General features: G+C 40.4%; 1 protein-coding gene across 1 annotated transcript in view; it reads right to left on the reverse strand.

Moving 5' to 3' along the window:
* The window catches only part of LOC122561343 (alpha-centractin), a 57,274-nt gene that overhangs the window by 14,253 nt on the left and 21,553 nt on the right, over nt 1–21,468 (reverse strand). Inside the window, exons 2-8 of the mRNA XM_043713063.2 lie at nt 21,082–21,146; nt 16,883–16,958; nt 15,407–15,532; nt 10,771–10,895; nt 8,192–8,408; nt 5,971–6,063; nt 1,063–1,237 (exon numbers count right to left, since the gene is read on the reverse strand). Of these exons, the coding sequence (XP_043568998.1) occupies nt 1,063–1,237; nt 5,971–6,063; nt 8,192–8,408; nt 10,771–10,895; nt 15,407–15,532; nt 16,883–16,958; nt 21,082–21,146 (877 nt within the window). The remainder of the gene's footprint in view (nt 1–1,062; nt 1,238–5,970; nt 6,064–8,191; nt 8,409–10,770; nt 10,896–15,406; nt 15,533–16,882; nt 16,959–21,081; nt 21,147–21,468) is intronic.

Below are 21,468 nucleotides of genomic sequence, written 5' to 3' on the forward strand. Positions count from 1 at the left end.
ACTCCCCGACCCCAGGGAAAAGATTTTGTCTATTTATCCGATCCATGCCCCTCATGATTTTATAAACCTTTATAAGGTCACCCCTCAGCCTCTGACGCTCCAGGAATCACAGCCCCAGCCTGTTCAACCTCTCTCTATAGCTCAAATCCTCCAACCCTGACAACATTCTGGTAAATCTTATCTGAACCCTTTCAAGTTTCACAATATCCTTCCGATAGGAAAGAGACTAGAATTGCACGCAATATTCCAACAGTGGCCTAACCAATATCCTGTACAGCCGCAACATGACCTCCCAACTCCTCTACTCAATACTCTGACCAATAAAGGAAAGCATACCAAACACCTTCTTCACTATCCTACCTACCTGCGACTCCACTTTCAAGGAGCTATGAACCTGCACTGCAAGCTCTCTTTGTTCAGCAGCATTCCCGAGGACCTTACCATTAAATGTCTAACTAAGTGCATGGATTTTCGCTTTTATAGAACAAGTATTGTGTAAGTACAGTGTATTTTTATTATTTTGAATATCTTTAAAAACAATGGACTGACATGAGAAAAATTTGTTTTTAAAAACAGGAGTTTATCGGGTTGGTTGCATAATTTCAGAACAAGGAACTGGAGATCTATTGTGAACTCTGTTTTTGCGGCTATGGGTTCCTGCAATGTGCAGACTATTAGGAGCTGATAAGTTGTTTACAAGTGGAACTGATTAGTTCTCAGCTAATTGAGGAAGTTGGAACTGGAAACAGGTTACAGAGTCACACAGGCACAGAGAGCGAGAAAGGCAAAGAGGTGCATACAGCAGAAGTTGTTTGTTCACTGCAGTAAAGGAAAACTCAATTTAACCTTGAAGAAATCTGGTTACCTTTCGTGCTGTGAGCTGTGACTTTTGAACTGATAAATTTGAGACATATCCCAAGTGCATTCGTTGATTTGTAATTCTTACAAATCAGTACAAGCCTCCAGAGAAAGAGATCAATCAGTATAGATCACCCTGTACAAGACAGAGTTAACATTATTCAAGTATGACCGTCCTAACTTGCAAATACAATAAATGGATACCTTTGAATAAAGTTGATCCTCCTGACAGCACAATGTTAGAGAAAAGCGTTCGCCTCAGATCCATGTCAGATTTCTGGATTGCAAAGACTAAGACTTCATGGATTCCTTCGCACTCTTCACCAATCAAGTCAGGTCGAAAGAGCAGCTCTGGAGCACGGAATCGTGCAGGTCCAATCTGCAAAGGGTGAGAAATGTGACTGTGAATGTTATGGTTTGAAGATGCTGGTGTTGGACTGGGGTGTGCAAATTGAAAAATCACACAACACCAGGTTATAGTCCAACATGTTTATTTGGAGGCACTAGCTTTCAGAGTACTGCTCCTTCATGAAAGCTTGTACTTCCAAATAAATCTGTTGGACTATAACCTGGTGTTGTGTGATCTTTAACTTTCTGAATGTTATGGTTTTCACAGATACCAGACGGGAAAGGAATACACATCAAACCAGATTAAGTATTTGTCCAGACTTCCACTCTGGCCAGAACATTGTTATCTATGTCAGTATTTAATATATTTGAAACACAAGTATCCTCAAAAACTGATTGCACTTGCAGAAACACATCTATTGTTCAACTTGAATAAATTTTAAAGCAGACATGTGCTAACCACAGCCAGCAGGCCCTGACAATCTGGTCAAGACTCAGTTTTGTTTGTGGCTATATTTCCTAATTGTCTGTTTATCTGTCTACTTAGTGTTTTAAGAGTCAGGGAATTCAGAATACATTGTTTCTTTAATAGTTAATAAATCAATACACATAGAATCATTATCACTAGGGAGAGAATAGGGCCCCTCAAAGGTCAGCAAGGCGGCCTTTGTGTGGAGCCACAAAAAATGGGGGAGATACTAAATGAATATTTTGCATCAGTATTTACTGTGGAAAAGGATATGGAAGATATAGACTGTAAGGAAATAGATGGTGACATCTTGCAAAATGTCCAGATTACAGAGGAGGAAGTGCTGGATGTCTTGAAACGGTTAAAAGGTGGATAAATCCCCAGGACCTGATCAGGTGTACCCGAGAACTCTGTGGGAAGCTAGAGAAGTGATTGCTGGGCCTCTTGCTGAGATATTTGTATCATCGATAGTCACAGATGAGGTGCCAGAAGACTGGAGGTTGGCAAACGTGGTGCCACTGTTTAGGAAGGGCGGTAAAGACAAGCCAGGGAACTATAGACCAATGAGCCTGACCTCGGTGGTGGGCAAGTTGTTGGAGGGAATCCTGAGGGACAGGATGTACGTGTATTTGGAAAGGCAAGGACTGATTCGAGATAGTCAACATGGCTTTGTACGTGGGAAATCATGTCTCACAAACTTGATTGAGTTTTTTGAAGAAGTAACAAAGAAAATTGATGAGGGCAGAGCAGTAGATGTGATCTATATGGACTTCAGTAAGGTGTTCGACAAGGCTCCCCATGGGAGACTGGTTAGCAAGGTTAGATCTCACGGAATACAGGGAGAACTAGCCATTTGGATACAGAACTGGCTCAAAGGTAGAAGACAGAGGGTGGTGGTGCAGGGTTGTTTTTCAGGCTGGAGGCCTGTGGCCAGTGGAGTGCAACAAGGATCGGTGCTGGGTCCTCTACTTTTTGTCATTTACATAAATGATTTGGATGCGAACATAAGAAGTACAGTTAGTAAGTTTGCAGATGACACCAAAATTGGAGGTCTAGTGGACAGCGAAGAGGGTTACCTCAGATTACAACAGGATCTGGACCAGATGAACCAATGGGCTGAGAAGTGGCAGATGGAGTTTAATTCAGATAAATGCGAGGTGCTGCATTTTGGGAAAGCAAATCTTAGCAGGACTTATGCACTTAATGGTAAGGTCCGAGGGAGTGTTGCTGAACAAAGAGACCTTGGAGTGCAGGTTCATAGCTCCTTGAAAGTGGAGTCGCAGGTAGATAGAATAGTGAAGGCGGCGTTTGGTATGCTTTCCTTTATTGGTCAGAGTATTGAGTACAGGAGTTGGGAGGTCATGTTGCAGCTGTACAGGACATTGGTTAGGCCACTATTGGAATATTGCATGCAGTTCGGAAAGATATTGTGAAACTTGAAAGGGTTCAGAAAAGATTTGCAAGGATGTTGCCAGTGTTGGAGGATCTGAGCTACAGGGAGAGGCTGAACAGGCTGGGGCTGTTTTCCCTGGAGCACGGAGGCTGAGGGGTGACATTTTGGAGGTTTACAAAATTATGAGGGGCATGGATAGGATAAGTAGACAAAGGTTTTTCCCTGGGGTCGGGGAGTTCAGAACTAGAGGGCATAGGTTTAGGGTGAGAGGGGAAAGATATAGAAGAGACCCTAAGGGGCAACTTTTTCATGCAGAGGGTGGTACGTGTATGGAATGAGCTGCCAGAGGATGTGGTGGAGGCTGGTACAATTGCAACATTTAAAAGGCATTTGGATGGGTATATGATTAGGAAGGGTTTAGAAGGATATGGGTTGAGTGCTGGCAGGTGGGTCTAGATTGGGTTGGGATATCTGGCTGGTGTGGACGAGTTGGACCGAAGGGTCTGTTTCCTGGTAGTGATACTATGGGTCTGAGTGGGATGTCTGGTTTGTGTACTTTTGAACAATACTGGCCAAGGGGCTCAACTACAACCACAGGGACGCCAAGACAGCAGACTTCCTAGCAGCACTAGAAGGCACACTCAGGAACAATGGACTGACAGAAGAGACACAACAAACAGTGAGACAAACTGTCGTACCTATGATAATAAGGAAAAGACAAACACAACCTCAACACCAAGGAGAGAGAAGCACTGAAATCACTAAGAAACGATAAGAACATAATCATACTACCAGCAGATAAAGGCAGAATGACGGTCATCCTAGATAAATCTGATTACAACCAAAAAGCACAACAACTACTTGAAGATACCAACACCTACCAAAAGAGGGAGTTTGACCCCACCCCACAGCTCACCAATAGGATAAATAACACACTAAGGAATCTACAAAAAAACGGACAGATAACCAGAGCTGACCTACAAAGAATGAAACCGGAAAGCAACAACACCCCCAGATTCTATGGATTACCTAAAGTACACAAACCAGACATCCCACTCAGACCCATAGTATCACTACCAGGGACACCATTATACAAACTGGCCAAAGAACTACAACAGAAACTGAAACACCTGGTCAGCGGATCCAAACACTCTATACAATCAACACAGGAATTCTTGGACATCATCAGAAATATACACATAGACAAAGAAGAAACCATGATATCATTCGACGTGACGGCACTGTTCACTTCGATTGACAAAACCCTAGCCAGAGAAACAATAGCCAACCTACTGGACATACAGAACAGAAAACAGGACGCTGAACCTATCAACAAAGACGGCATACTTAAACTACTGGACTTGTGCCTCACAACACACTTCACATTCAACAACCAGATTTACGAACAAATCAATGGAACACCCATGGGATCACCAATCTCGGGACTCATAGCAGAGGCAGTTATGCAAAGGTTAGAACAAACAGTCCTACCACAAATTCAACCCAAACTCTGGGTCAGATATGTCGATGACACGTTTGTAATCATTAAAAACACGGAAATAGAAAAACACACCGGATCATCAACGCCACACTCACAGGAATCCGATTCACGAGAGAAGAAGAAAAGGATAGCCAACTCCCATTCCTAGACGTGATGGTTCAGAGAACACCGAACGGAGAATTCACTACAAGAGTATACAGGAAAGCCACACACACAGACCAAGTCCTAAACTATGAAAGTAACCACCCCAACACACACAAACGAAGCTGCATCAGGACACTATTCAAAAGGGCCACAACACACTGCAGTACACCAGGACTGCAAAAAGAAGAAGAGGAACACCTGTACAAGGTATTCGCCAAAAACGGATACCCGCGCAACTTCATCAGCAGATGCCTAAGAGAAAGACCACGGAACGAGGACATACCACAACTAAAAGGACTAGCCAAACTACCATACATCAGGAGCATCTCAGAACTGACTGCCAGACTACTGCGACCCCTAGGACTCATAACGGCACACAAACCAACAGCCACGCTCAGACAACAACTCACCAGAACGAAGGACCCGATACCCAACATGAGCAAGATGAATGTAGTGTACAAAATCCCATGCAAGGACTGCACTAAACACTATATAGGACAAACAGGAAGACAGCTAGCAATCCACATACATGAACATCAACTAGCCACGAAACGACACGACCAGCTGTCCTTAGTAGCCACACACGCAGACAACAAGCACCATGAATTCGACTGGGACAACACTACTATCATAGGGCAAGCCAGACAGAGAACAGCCAGGGAATTCCTACAGGCATGGCACTCATCCACAAACTCCATCAACAAACACATCGACCTGGACCCAATATACCAACCACTACAGCGGACAGCTGAAACTGACAACCGGAAGCGGCAGGGACAGACCACTATAAATGCCGGAGGAAACATCAAAGAAGCGCTTCGCAGGAGGCTCCCAAGCACTGATGATGTCGCCTAGCCAGGGGACGAAACGTTTGCAACAAAAACTTCCAGCTCGGCGAACAGAACCACAACAAGAAGATGTACAAGTTTGAATAGACCTACGGTTTGATTAAAGAACAACTTCTTCCCCACTTTGGTCAGACTTTTGAACGGATCTCTCAAACGTTAATGTCGATATCTCTCTCTCCATAACTTCCCTGTGGCTGTACCACTGTACTTTGCACTCTGTTCTGCTACCTTGATGCACTTTGTATGGTATGACCTTCCCATTGGGCTAGCAAAACAACAGTTTTCACTGTATCTCAGTACGTGACAACAAATCAATAACAAAAAAAAAAGTATTTTTCTATCCTTGTCCATGTGTTCTGATTTAACTTGAACATGCAGCAGTAGTAACAAATTCAGAGTGGTCCCTTACTTCAATTGTGCTTCCATCAGGCAGGATGTACTGAGCTTTCTCGGTCTCCAGAGTTTCATCTTTTTGTGGATTAATTGACAGGTAACAGGCACGCTATGAAACACAAAGACAAATTGCCAGGTGCTTTCCCAGAAAGGCTAAATGCATATTAAAAAGTAAATAAAAATTTTAAACTTTTGTTTAAAAATAGGAGGACAGTTACAGTGAGATATTCTCTAACGTGATAATTGAATTCAAGACTGTCAAATAAACAGTCAATGGTGAACTTAAAACACTTCCTGGACTGTCACTGTCTCACTACCTTTTAACCAAGAATTCATATTTTTTTATTCAGTCAAATTCAGCATTTATTGGTGGTCTCCATGCAACAGAGTGGCTTGGTAGGCCATTTCTGACTATTAATAGTCAGCCTCAGTGCTGTGGATCTTTGAGTCATATACAATCCAGATCAAGAAAGAAACAGGAGTATTATGACAATCCAGCAGATTTATGACACTATCTTTTGATTCCAGATATATTTTATTAACTGAATTTAAATTTCACAGTTACCATGGTCAGAAGCCAGGAGTGTAGAGTACATCAGGGCCCCAAGCTCTAAGGAGCTTACTGAGCTCAGGTGAGGGGCAGGGTCTCTGTGTTCCATTCCAGGCTTTGGCCCAGAAATACCATGAAAGCCCATGATTTCTGTCCATCTTCTGTCTGTGGTGGAACATGAACTCATATCATTGGATCAATTAGTCCAGGCCTCTAGATCGCTAGTCTAGTAATATATGCAATGCTGCCATACCCCTTAAGACTGTGCAGAGTTCTACATCATAAAGGTGAAATTTCATCAGCAAACTCCACCCCAAGCAGCTGACTCTGAGTATTGAGAGGATGAGTAAAATGACCAGGGCTGCAACAGGATAGCTAAGGGTGTAGTTGACTATTGAGCAAGTATAGTGCTTTTCCATCCATTGGAGAGCAGCTAATTAATACAATTAATCCCAGGAAAGACATCCAAGCAGACGTGTTGAGAGGCTGCTGGCACTTTGCCAGTGGTACAGCAGCCCAGACTACATGGGGAGGCCTCTATCTTTAAGAGACCTTCCCAGGACAGTGCATTTGAGGTGAGAGGTTGTACCTTCCAATTACTATTACCTGCCAGCCAGGTCCTTGCAGAAAAATAAACTGTTTCTGCAACGGTACCTCAAAATCTTAGTCTCCTGCATTCTCGGCTATCTCTGCCAGCTGCTAAAGCAGCACAATAGCCAGGCCTCTGTTTGGGTTGACAGTGTGATATGGCCAGCCTGTAGTCCTTAACTTGGCTTTGGACCCAATTAGGCTGTTTCTAGGAAGATTACTATGCAGTCCTGGTGGGTGTCCCTGTAGGATCTGGATCTGCAATCAACCCTGACAGCAAGACCTATCTACCATCTTCTAAGAAAATGCTGGACAGAACTTCTTATTTCTCACATGCCACATGATAATACATAGGCAAAAAGTGAGGACTACAGATGCTGGAAACCAGAGTCTAGATTAGAGTGGTGCTTGAAAAGCACAGCAGATCAGGCAGCATCCGAGGAACAGGAAAATCGACGTTTCGGGCAAAAGCCCTTCACCAGAAATGGAGGCAGCAACCTCCAGGGTGGAGAGATACATGGGAGGGGGTGGGGCTGGGGAGAAGTAGCAAAGAGTAGACTCACTGAGATTCTTGTGGAGAGAGAAGGAGAACTTCTTCAAGGTAGGCATCCTTGCAAGAGGATTCGCAGTAAGGTTAAAATCAGCTAGGCAAAAGTGAGGACTGCAGATGCTGGAAACCAGACTCTGGTTTCCAGCATCTACAGTCCTCACTTTTGCCTAGTTGATTTTAGCCTTACTGTGAAACCTCTTGCAAGGATGCCTACCTTGAAGAAGTTCTCCTCCTCTCTCCACAAGAATCTCAGTGAGTCTACTCTTTGCTACCTTCTCCCTAGCCCCACTCTGTCCCATTTATCTCTCCACCCTGGAGGCTCCTGCCTCCATTCCTGATGAAGAGCTTTTGCCCGAAACGTCAATTTTCCTGCTCCTCGGATGCTGCCAGACATGATAATACATACTTAATCTTTACAGTGAAAATAATCCTTGCAGTGATTAAGGTAAATTAAACAGACATTCGCATTTTAAACTACAAAATGAGAACATATTTCCTCCAAACAAATTAGCAGTAAAACTGTATGAATTTATTTATAATAGATTCTACCTCTTTGATTGTTTTCACAATCTCAAATTCTGATGATGTATGAAAATCATATCCTTCCTTTCTAAGAAACAGACGTAAATAGCGAGAGACGTCACGTCCCGCAATGTCAATCCTCATGATGGAATGTGGCATAGCAAACCCTTCGTAGATAGGTACAGCATGAGTGACTCCGTCTCCTGAATCTAACACAACACCTGTAGTCCTACCTGTGGCATACCTTCAGAAAAACAGAGAAAAGGAAACCATTGGAAAGTAAACCTTGTGTCAATATTCAAATAATCAAAAGATAATTACCAATTCATATGTGCTGTAACACATTTGCGCTTACAAATCTTGATATTAAATAAAATCTTTTTAGGTCCTTCAACAAACATAATCAGAGTAGAACGAGGATCCTTCTACTCAATTCTCTCTTGGTTCAATACTCAGAGACAATTGGAAACATGGGCTGTCATTTCATAATCAGCATGATACAGATAGAGGCCATTTAGCCCATAGAGTCCATACTGGATCTTTGCACAACAATCCAGTTAGTGTGTAGGTTTGCTCGCTGATCTGTAGGTTTGATATCCAGACGTTTCATTACCTGGCTAGGTAACATCATCAGTGGTGACCTCCAAGTGAAGCAAAGCTATTGTCTCCTGCTTTCTATTTATATGTTTGTCCTGGATGGGGTTCCTGGGTTTGTGGTGATGTCATTTCCTGTTCATTTTCTGAGGGGTTGATAGATGGTATCTAGATCTATGTGTTTGTTTATGGCGGTGTGGTTGGAGTGCCAGGCCTCTAGGAATTCTCTGGCATGTCTTTGCTTAGCCTGTCCCAGGATAGATGTGTTGTCCCACTCGAAATGGTGGGTTTTTTTTCATCCATGGGTAGGGCTATGAGGGATCTAGATCTAGATACCATCTATCAACCCCTCAGAAAACGAACAGAAATGACATCACCACAAACCCAGGAACCCCATCCAGGACAAACATATAAATAGAAAGCAGGAGACAACAGCTTCGCTTCACTCGGAGGTCGCCACTGATGATGTTACCTAGCCAGGTAATGAAACGTCTGGATATCAAACCTGCAGCTCAGCGAGCAAACCTACATCCTAAACCTCAACCTGAGCTACAAACCTTCAGAAACCTTGCAAAAACGATCCAGTTAGTCCCATTTCCTTTCTTTATCCCCACAGCCCTGCAAATTTATTGCCAGGTATCCATCCAATTTCCTTTCAAAATCATTGATCACCTTTACTTCCACCATCCACATCGCAGTCGGTTCCAGATTATAACCACTGACTGCATTAAAATGTTCTTCTTCACATTGACACTGTATTTGTTTGCCCCAGATTTTCATCCTAATGGGGAGTCTTCCTGTTTCTTGGTGGCACTCGTCTGACCAAAATGAAGAAAGACCCAGTACAGATGGATAGCAGCTTGGTTCAGTTAAGCGCACCACTGCCTGTGCAGTGCTTCAATATGTAATCTAGTTGACAATTCAGAGTGCAAGTGCAGGTACGTCATCCTCTCATAGATGACAGAAGCTCAAAGGAATGATACAATCTGGTATCTTGGAAGGACGAGATCAAATCAGGCTTCTTCCTTTACCCCTAACTTGTCATGACAATTGTGTAAGGACTGTGAGCACAGGTTGTACTTTCGTATTCTCTAATATCAGATACTCAAATACCTTTGCACTACAATATAAAAAGAAAATCAGTTGAGCTTGACAAATAGTTTATCTGAACAATACAAGTCACTCTTTGCTCAATTTTGAAGTGGTCTTCCTGGTAACCTGAAAATGTAACAGTCCATCTGTCAAGTTAAAGCTTAAATGCAGACTAACTTAAACCAAGACATATACAATGTTGTTCAGTCAAGAAAAAAACTCGCAGTATACAACCAGAAGGGACCCCAGGTCAATTTCCATCTGTGTTGAGTCAGTTGATCTCAGGTGAAGTTGCAAAAGGGATGATACCATTGGTTAGAAAAAAAAGAGAAAAAAACGTAATCAAAATTTGCCTCTGACAATAATTCAGCAAGCTCTGCTTGAATGGCTCTGAGGCAAAGTTTTGAATTCAAATAGTGTCACTGCCCAAATTCTTATCAAGACTCACAAATAAAAATCGCCGCTTGAATGAGTACCTGAGACTGGCCAATATTCACCCAACAGTGAGCAATGCGTTCAGGACAGTAGTGGAGAAAAAAGTGGCAAGATATAAAATACGGAGAGAAATACAATCACTGTGAGCCAAATCAGATTAGGTTTCTCTTAAAGTATTAGCAGGCATCTTAAAGACATGGGGGATCCCTGGTTGTAACTGTCAGAAGAATCAAATTAACTGTCAGAAGAATCAATCATTCTTAATAACTACGGGGTACAGGCCCTCTCAGGTAAGCTAAAGCCTGTTTATTTTTTACAGGAATATTTCAGAAGCTCACATCTTATTTAAAAAAGACAGATAAAAACAATGGGAGACAGAAGTCTCTGCACAGACACTAGAAAAACTCCTTTGTCTTGGTGGTAGAACAGAACAGAAAAAGTTGCACTTTAATGATTTGTGCATTTTCTGAATATGAAATACTAACAGACTAAGTACTGCCTGCATTGAGATGAACAGAGCAGGGACATTGAAAGTCTCAAAGAAAACCTCAGCAGCACGTTCACGATTTTTCCTTGGATTCAAGGGAGCTTCTGTGAGCAGTACAGGATGCTGTGAAAGAGAGAAGATAAAGTACATGTCATTGTCCTTTAAATTAACAAATTCGCTTCTCACATACTCTACAAACATAGCATGATTCGAACTGCTAAAACAATGTTGACTGATGATTTGATTTTAAAAATTGCAAGAATTTTCAACAAGATCTGTGTAATCTAATTTTTGCTTTAAAGACAATTTTTTCTTCAATTGGAAAAAGGGCTAACTTCAAATGACTCATGGTATTCTTACCGGCGAAATATAATTCATGTGTCATAGCTTGTAGGGCAAGAGAAATCATGCTGACCATGTAGCTTTTGAAGACATTGAACAATTATACAAAGCAAACAAAGATGTGACTGAACAGGCATTTTGGTTAACAAAAACTGCCAAGCAGAAAATTATACTGCAGGTGGGAGGATACTTTTCAGTGGTTATTAATAGTACACGCTTCAGAACAGGTTTGACAGAACAGTGAATGATTACCACTACAAAATAACATTCCATTATAGCCAATTATTAAAAGTGGAAGATTAGTTAACATTCATTTTTTTTTAAAATTTATTTATTCATGGAATATGGGTGTCACTGGCCAGGCCACCATTTGTCCTTGAGAGAAAAAAAAATGTCATGTTGAATGTTTTGTGAAACCATTGTTCTACATCAATGTTCAACCAGGATTTATTCCTGTGAACAGACTAGTTGCAGGATTTCCAATCAAAAAACATTCTTTATTGAGTTTTGGCTGCTGTTATACTATCCAACATTTGTTTTTTGGATTGGAAAAAGGAATATGGTGAAGTTGGTACTACATGCTTTTCTTGATATACTACTGAGAGACTAATAAACTCCACACTAATGAGCTTAGATTTGGGTGTGTAGGGCATAACTCTAAAATATACAGATGTCAAAAAAGTTAGAAGAAGTGAGACAACTATAACAATCGACTTTATGAGGATATGGATAAGCTGGTGGAATAGCAGTTGATGTTTAATGCAGAGAAACGTGAAAAGATACATTTTGGCACGACAAACTAAGTAATGTAAATGATACAATTATATGCACACAGATTATTGAGGGTGGCATGCAAGTGAAAGAAGTATCTAATAAGAAATACAAGATTCTGCGCTTTCTATATGCAAAGGTAAGGAAGTTATGATGAACTTTCACAAATCACTACATTTAGTTCAATGAAGTGCTATGTCCAATTCTGTGCTCTACACTTTAGTAAGGATGTGAAGGTATTGGACAGGATGCAGACAAGATATAAGACAATTGCTCTGGTATGATGAATAAAAGCAAAAGTATTGCAGATGCTGGAAATCTGAAATAAAAACAGGAAGTGCTACAGAAACTCAGCAGGTTTGGCAGGGGACCTGTAGAGAGAGAAACATAGGTAATTCTTCAAACTGTTCTAATATTTCCAGGTACTGAAGGTTTGAGTTATAAAGAAAGGCTGGATTGGCTGGGTCTTTTTCACTGCAGCGTAGGAGGTTAAGGTGTGATCTGATAGAAGTTTATAAAATAATGAGAGGTATAGATAGAGTTTATGGTAGTTGTCTTTTCCATAGGATGGAAGATTTCAAGACTAGGGGCACATTTTTAAGGTGAGAGGACAGAGATTTATAAAATCTTTTACACAGAGGGTGGTTCGCCTAAGGAATGAACTTCCTGAGAAAGTGGTTGATGTGAATACAGATACAACATTTAAAAGATATTTGGATAGATGCATGAATAGGAAAGGTTTGGAGGGATATGGGCCAGGCAGAGGCAGGTGGGACTAGTTTAGTTTGGGATTATGTGCAGCATAGACTGGTTGGACCGAAGGCTCTGTTTCTGCGTTGTACGACTCTATGAAGAGGAGTCATTTTGGACTCAAAATGTTAACTCTGTTCCTCTCTCCACAGATGCTGCCAGGTCTACTGAGTTTCTCCAGCACTTTCTACCTTTATTTCAGATTTTCGGCATCCGCAGTATTTTGCTTTTATTACAGAGACCTTTCCTGTTAGTAGTAGGATCAAGAATCGGAGGACACAGGATTAAAAGGAGAACAGCAAAAATATAAAGAAACTACATAAGCATAAATTTTTAATAGTCTGTAGGTAAACTTTGGAATGGATAGTCCAATTGTGAAAGCAGATTCAAAAGGAATTGGATAATTACCTAAAGAGAATTACTGGATAATTATTTACGTAACAATGGGAATGGGTGGAGGAATGGGACTATCCAAGTTGTCCTTGCAGAGAGCCTGCACAGACAAGACAGGCCGTGACCTCTTTCTGTGCTGAAACCATCCTATGATTCTAGTTGTAATATATTTGCATGCAAAACAAATTTTGAAAGCTAAAATCGAGGCATCCTGCAGCTAAAACCTGCAGCTGTACATTAGCAGAGATGTAGTTTCTATTCTTTAAATTGCTAGCTTCTGGTTTTTGGGTGGAATATTTTGATAAGGAACCAGATGGAGGACACAGAATCTCCTGTCTTTTCCCTTCACACCAATTCTATTCAAATAATCAGCCAATGCCCTCTTGAATGCCTCAGTTGAATGTGTCTCCACAACATTTTCAGGCAGTGGATTGCATACCCTATCTACTTGCTGTGCAAAAAAGGTTTTTCTCACATCATCCATGCTTCATGTACACATCACTTTAAATCTATGCTCGCTCATTCTTTTTTTCCCCAAACGAGCAGGAACTGAGTTCTGACATTCATCAGCAGGCTCCAGATGGTTCACTTGGTTGTGCAAGTGTAAGCACTGGGAGGGAGGGTGCAGGTAAAAGGACATAAAGGTGGTTTGAGTGTGACTGAAAGAAAGTAAGCAAGGATGCAAGGAGCATTAGCAACAGATTGGGATAATAAAAAGAAGATGAAGGGGCTGACATTCCTTTACCTAAAAAGAATCAGAAGCTAGAGAAGACACCAAACCCAACTGCTTTTTAAACTGTGTTCAGTTGAGACAAGGACTTGCCTTTGATGCATACAAAATTGAAAACCCTGCCAACAGTGATTGTTTAGGCTAATATATTAAGCATGGCCACTTGGGTTAGGTGTCAAAGTGCTCATGGCACCACTTCCTAGCAAGAAGTTAATTCCTTCAGGACAACAAAGTGAGAAAATGAGGAAATAAATATTTTGCCATGCCATGTTTAATAACACAAAAAGATAAGCCGAGAAGAAAACAAGTGTTTGTATTTATATTGTTATGACACCCAACTTATGGTAATACGGAAAATCAGGATCCTGAAGTAAAACCTGGTTTGACAGACCAGACATTTTATTGTTGTTATTTGTTTATTGTGGTGGTCAGTCACTGAACATATTCACGAGAGGCTGCTCATGTACTTTTAACAAAAGAACATCAAACTATATTACACATTAGAGGAAAAACATAAACCATTTTACACTCTAAGAACTATTTGAAATTGTTTTAGTACAAATATCAGAAACAAAAATTCAGTGCTCTTATTCTCAACAATAACCTTACACACACTAAAACCTCAGCGAAGGATTTCCTGTCTCTACTTTAAACTTCCTTGTTCACTTGGCACAGTTGTAATTGGTTTCTTACTAATTTCTACATATTTTCAGGGAATAATATAGATGGGTTTTCCATACCCTCCGCTTCCAACAGTTTTCTGGTCTGGAGTTTTCTTCTAAGCAACTGAGGAATCTTTTCCAATACCTGACTATTCCTGGGGACTAAACTAACAGCTACTTTTCCCTCTGATTGAATCTGCAAACACTGACTGACCTTGAAGACACCTTGATTCTGGGCAACAAGTTTTATTCCTCTCTTCTACCCTTCTTTCTAATGCGGAGAACTGTTCACCTCAAGATCTACTCGAAGGCTGTAAACCCTAATTGAAAATGCATGGATTAACAAACATGAGAAGCCTTGGACCATTCACAGAACTAATCTAAATTAAACTAAAACAATGTAGCCCTTCATAACATACACAATATATAAATAAATACATAAATTTAAAGCTATACATGATTCTATTCACCTAGCACCCACATTTCTGAATAAAAGCAAATCATGACCCTTCAATGTACAATGCTCCAAAGCACTTTCAAAACGAAAGAAAATTAAATAAGAATAGATTGCATGGAGTTGGACATACTGTATTTATACTTTGTGTCAGAAATACTGCAAGTTAAGATCTCAGACACTAGTTTCATTTGTATTGCTTTACGATGTTTACCGCTCGCATAGTGTGTGAACGTACTTTCCGTTTAATTTTAATGAAGTATATGCACAAATTCCTTGTTATCTGTGGGAGATTGGGGCACAGACCATAGAAAACAGTGGACAGCACTATAATAGAAATTCCCTATCTACCACTTCGGTCAGGACCTGTCAACGAGGAGGGAAAAAATGGATCTGGAACCACTCTCACAAGTACACGGATCTATGGATCGCAAATCTGGTTATAACAAGGAGCAAGGGTATAAGAATAAAAATAGTAATAGTACAATCTTGTCAAGAGTCCAAACGTTTTACACTGAAGCATTCACCTCACCTCTTCAGAGAAAGTTTGGAGTTGGTCTTTGGAATACACATACTGCCAGATCCGTTCCATATCATTCCAGTCTTTTACAATTCCATGTTCCATTGGATACCTGATAGTTAACAGGCCCCTATGCTCCTAATCAATCAAAACACAGACTTATTGCAGTAAAATGTCACTCAAATACTCTTGCCATCAAAATTTGAAAAAACCGATTAGCAGAAAGATGTAGTAATTCCACAAATATAGATTACTGATGTTCCAGTTTGTCACCATCCTAAATTGTTTTTTCAAGTTTCTCAAGTTTTGCTTTCATGTTTTGTTGTTTCAACTAATCCCTTCATTGAAATTATACACTTTTAATTCTCCACATATTATTTTGTTATTCTGTAAACATGCTGAGCTCACGTCATAAAATACAGATATGATCTTTAGACCTAATATTATATTAGAGAGCTTCAGCTTATGTTTAGGCTATACAGTATTTTGTGGAAGCAGATCATTTGACCCAGCTCAAGCACGCTGACGTTTAAAATGTTCTGGGCTGTGGTGGTGTGTGTGTGTGTATGGGGGCGGGGGAGACATACAATTAGGTGAACAGCTCCTTTGAAATGTCAGTGCTAGTATGACAGACGAATGGCCTCCGTGTACAATATAACCATTCCAGGATGCTTCACGTAAGTAGTGATCCTAATCCCAATTACCCACTTTGTTCCCATAACCTCAATTCCTTCCTAATGAAGGCTAACAAGCCTTTGCTTTCTGAAATGCTTGCTATACCTGTATGTCAACTGAGATGTAGAAAGACGCTAGGTCCCTCTGAATGCTAAACTCATTTCGCAGCCTGGCACCCCAAAAATGACCCCTTTCTTCCTACTTTATTTTCTGCCTGTTAACCAATTCTTAATCTGTGATATATTACCTAAGTCACATGAGTCCTAAATGTGTGCAATAACTTTTTTATGTTGTACCTTATCAAATGCTTTTGGAAAATGCAATGCACCACATCCACTAGTTCTTCCTCATCTATTGTCTTAATTACCACCTTAAAAGAAAATTTGCCAAACATGAATTTAATTCCAAAAATCTGTTTTCTTTGTTCTTTCATTTCCTATTCTTAAGTGTCCTGTTATCACTTCTCACAAACAATTCATTTTATCATTGCCTTACTACTGATGTCAGACTTATTGGCGTAAACTTCCCCATTTTCTCCTTCCTCCTTTTGTGAACAGCGGGGTTATGTTTGCTCCCTTTGTATCCTTGGGGATCATCCTAACATCTACTGAAAATGAACAACATGCAAGGTAATCGGGGAAAAGGCAGGAGAATAGCATTCAGAGAGATGATCATTTGGAGAGCTGGCATAAACTCTTTGGGCCAACAAGGTAAAGTGTTCCTTGACACAGAGAGCGCACATCAGAAAGCAGAACAATAAATCAAAACTGTAGTGGGCAATACATTTTCTGAGCCAATCAAACATAATATTACCTCAGCTTTTGGTCCAATGAAAATATCTCCCTCCAGAGCACCAGCCATAACACGTACATGCTTAGGCCTTCCCACACTGAAACAAATATTTTGGAATCACTTGGATTGAAAAGTTTTTATTTTTTACATTCATTGTGTAACAGTAAAACATAAGACAGATCAGCACAATAACAATTCCTTTTTTTAAAATAGCGCTTTTAACCTGTGAAAATATCTCAAGGTGCTTCACAAGGCATTATAAAACAATGATGTCACTGAGTCATGTCAGGACATGACAAAATGCTTGGTTAAATAAGTACATTTTAAGGAGTATCTTAAAGGAGAAAAATGGGGTGGATAGATGGAGAGCTTTAGGGAGAAGATGCAGAGCCTGAGGTCTCGGAAGCTGAAGGCACAGCCACTGATAGTACAGCAATTAAATTTGGGAATGGTCAACAGTCAGAATTAAAAGGAGTGTCAATATCTCAGAGGGTTGTAGGATGAACAGATTACAGAGATCAGGAGATGGTGAGGCATGAGGGCAAGAATGAGAATGTTAAAACCAAGACTTTGTTTACTCTGGATGCAGTGCAGTCAGTGAGCTCAGGGATAACAAATGAACAAGGTTCCGTGCAAGTTAAGAGACAAGCAGGAGAATTTTGAAAAACCTCCAATTACAGTTTACAATTGTAGTTACAGTTAGAATTACAAAGTGAGATGCAACCCAGAATTACATTAGAATAGTCAAATCTGGTGGCAACAAAGGCATGGTTGAAGGGTTCAGAATAGAAACATTTGAGGTAAGCAGTGTTATAGAAGTGGAAACAGGTGTTTCTAGAGAAGGGCTGATTCCTGATGAAGGGCTTTTGCCCAAAACATCGATTTTCCTGCTCCTTGGATGCTGCCTGACCTGCTGTACTTTTCCAGCACTATTCTAATCTTGACTCTAATCTTCAACATCTGCAGTACTCACTTTTGTCTTGCTCCTAGTGAAGGACCAGCTGCCTATTTGATACCTCATCTCAGAGTCAAATGTGATACTGAAGTTGCAAACAGGCTGGTTCAGTCTCAGAGGGATGGAATGCTATGCAACAGATTTTGAGATTAGATTCCCTGCAGTATGGAAACAGGCCTTTCGGCCCAACAAGTCCACACCGACCCTCCAAACAGTAACCCACCTGACCCATATATTTACCCCTGACTAATGCACCTAACACTATGGGCAATTTAGCATGGCCAATCCACCTGACCTCCCCATCTTTGGATTGTGGGAGGAAACCTGAGGACCCACGCGAACACGGGGAGAACGTGCAAACTCCACACACAGTCGCCCAAGGCAGGAATCGAACCCAGGTCCCTGGCACTGTGAGGCAGCAGTGCTAACCACTGAGCCACCGTGCTGCCCCTGGCTAGAGTTGCCTTCTCATAAAGTGGAGATACCTTACTTACATTTCTTCTACCAATTACTTCATAACTTTAAACACTATTTGATCACTGCTTAGCGTTTTCCACTCTAGAGAAAACAGATTCATCCTGTCCTGTCATTCTTATTATTACAATTTTGCTGATAGTTCATATACGCTGAGTGGAATTCTTTGCCATGCCATATCTCCCAGAGAACATAGATTCAAGGTAAAGACAAATAAACCAGAATCTAGGTGAGGAAAAATATATTACTGCAGCAAATTCAGCTGATTGTTTACTAGCCCCTGGGTGGTATTGGAGGCTGCCCTTAACTTACTGAGCTGCCTATCCCCCTTAACCTGAATTAGACCTCTGGCAATCATGACAATGTTTAATTCTGATTTTCCTGCTGTTGCAGCTGTACAGGACATTGGTTAGGCCACTTTTGGAATACAGTGTTCAATCCTGATCTCCCTGCTTTTGGAAGGATGTTGTGAAACTTGAAAGGATGCAGAAAAGATTTACAAGGAGGTTGCCAGGGTTGGAGGTTTGAGCTATAGGGGGAGGATGAATAGGCTGGAGCTATTTTCCCTGGAGCATCGGAGGCTGAGGGGTGACCTTATAGAGGTTTATAAAATCATGAGGAGCATGGATAGGGTGAAGAGTCAAGGTATTTTCCCCAGGATTGAGGGGTCCAAAACGAGAGGGAATAGGTTTAAGGTAAGAGGGAAAACAGTTAAAAGGGACCTAAGGGGCAACTTTTTCACGAAGAGATTGGTGCGTGTATGGAATGAGTTGCCAGAGGCTGGTACAATTACAACATTTAAAAGTCATTTGGATGGGTATATGAATAGGAAGAATTCAGAGTCCTACGGGCCAAATGCTGTCAAATGGGACTAGATTAATTTAGGATATTTGGTGTGCATAAACGAATTGGATTGAAGGGTCTGTTTCTGTGCTATATATCTTTATGACTCTAAAATGCTGCACTCTGAAATGTATGTAGCAGAAATTTTGTTGAAAGCAGATTTATAAGTAATTCTCAAAAGAGCCTGAAGGGGAAATATTTGGAGGGTAACAGGGAAAGGAACTAATTGGATAGGCTCGAGCAGTGCTGTATTATCATTAATGAACAGGCTGGTGTGGACTGCATCCACTTTTTATACCGACTAAATTCTGTAAGATAGCGCATACTTCCTCTTTGTTCCAGAAGAAAAGTGATGCATGGGAGTTCACAGGAGCTGCTATGCCTGATGGATTGTAAAACAAATCATCACAAATATTCCCTCCTAGAGTCCAGTAGACACTTGGAGTGTACAAGTTCATATTGTCTGTTAATGTGTACACAGGGCAAGTTAAAGATAAACATATTATTAATGGTATACCCCTACTGACAAAGACTAGCACAGGGACTCCCAGTTTATTAATATCAAAGTTCTGACATCCAGATTGCCAAATGCACAACTTCTTATCCTCTACAGACACAAATTCACTCTTCAATCCAAAACAAAGTTGTTTCTAAAGTTAAGCCATAAATTCAAACTAGGCAAGATATTGAGAAAACAGTTAAATGTCAATCTGACAAATCTTCACTAAGTTTTGTAAGTACTGTATGGTCATCTCTTGATAGGCACCAGGAAAACAATGACCATGATCCAGACTATGGATTAGGTTGTCCGTGATTGAAAACTGGCACTTAACTGCCCAATATAACACTATTTATCCACACTCACTCTGTGCTCAGGATTACTTTGAATATCAAATGGATGCCAAATCCATCCAAAATACTGTAGAATAGGGAAGGCTGACATGAGACCTGACCAATTGTATTTTACTTCTATCTGTAACTCTATGATGAATACTGAAATGTATTCAAAAGCCTATTATTCTAATTAATATCATGTTGATTGTTGGAATATTCGTTCAACAGCAGAAAACCAAGACCATACTTTGGTAATATTGAAGTTCGGGAACTTCTTATCAGAGACTCATCCTGTAACTAAGCATTCATTTTTCCATATCTTGTTGAAATGAGCTGACTTCTCAAATGTTGGACAAATCTGCAGGTACTATGGAAATACTTAACACTTCTATGTGCAATACCTGGGTAATTTCAACTACTGTGATTTTGGTAGCTCAGCATCCAATAAACTGAATTTTACAAGCAGTGAGATTAATTCTCCAGTCAACTCACCAAGTTTAATCTGCTTTCCCTCACTATTGGCTGCAGAAAGAATCAAACATAAGACTAACTGCAATATCCCAATCAAGTGGCTTTTCCTCAGATGTCACTCAGAACAATTAGTTGCTAGGCAATTTAACATTAAGTTTGAGAAGGGTTGAATGGCTAACTGGCAGGAGCAGGGACCATAACTAATCCTTTCCCTTTTTTTGATACAGAGGCACTGACAGAATGGCATTTTGGCAAACTGAGTCACTGTGGGAGTTCTGAGGTGAGTATCATTAATAGTGTGAACTTCAGCTGTAGCAGTATTTTCCTACAAAACAAGAAACAATGAATTACATTTTAACACGAACATTTCCCAAACATATAATATAAAATCAAAGATCATAAAGATAACTTTTAACGTGAATTCTTTTTGCATGTGATATAGTAACAATGTTATTGCTACACAATCTCATAAAGCTTAACATTCAGCTGTTTGAGAATCAAGTGATTCCAGATTTGACATCACAAATGGAGATCAGAATATGAAGACGTAGTTTGTGTAGAATTGCTACTTTATATTGTGCAATATTCCTGTGTCAGGATACAATTTTTTAAAGTATATATTTTATAATAGATCAGTACTTACTAATTAGGGAAGCAATACTTTGGAATCTGATCACCTGCAAAACCAGCTTTGACGACACCAGAGCCCTAGAATGAAAGTGTAAAAACATATGAATATGAGCATCTAAACATTTCAATTTGCAGATCTTCTGTGTGCAAGGGTCCTGCATCAACAGGCATGTCCTCAGGGACCTCCTGCAATTATTGACAACATCCCAGTGACTCCAGCCTAGCCTCTAAGAGACAGTGTCAGCTTCTTAATGAAAAATAGTGTCTCCACTGCAGATTTTTTTAAATTTCTTGTTACTGAATGGAAAAAATGCATGTGATTTTACAAATAGAGAATAAAAAATCTGGGCTCCTGATTTATTACAGACAGAATGGTATTGGATGATCTAATTCCCTCACA

Source organism: Chiloscyllium plagiosum, unplaced genomic scaffold (assembly GCF_037043375.1).
Source record: "Chiloscyllium plagiosum isolate Xiang-an unplaced genomic scaffold, Cpla_swu_hap1 HiC_scaffold_22, whole genome shotgun sequence".
Taxonomy (NCBI): Eukaryota; Metazoa; Chordata; class Chondrichthyes; order Orectolobiformes; family Hemiscylliidae; genus Chiloscyllium; species Chiloscyllium plagiosum.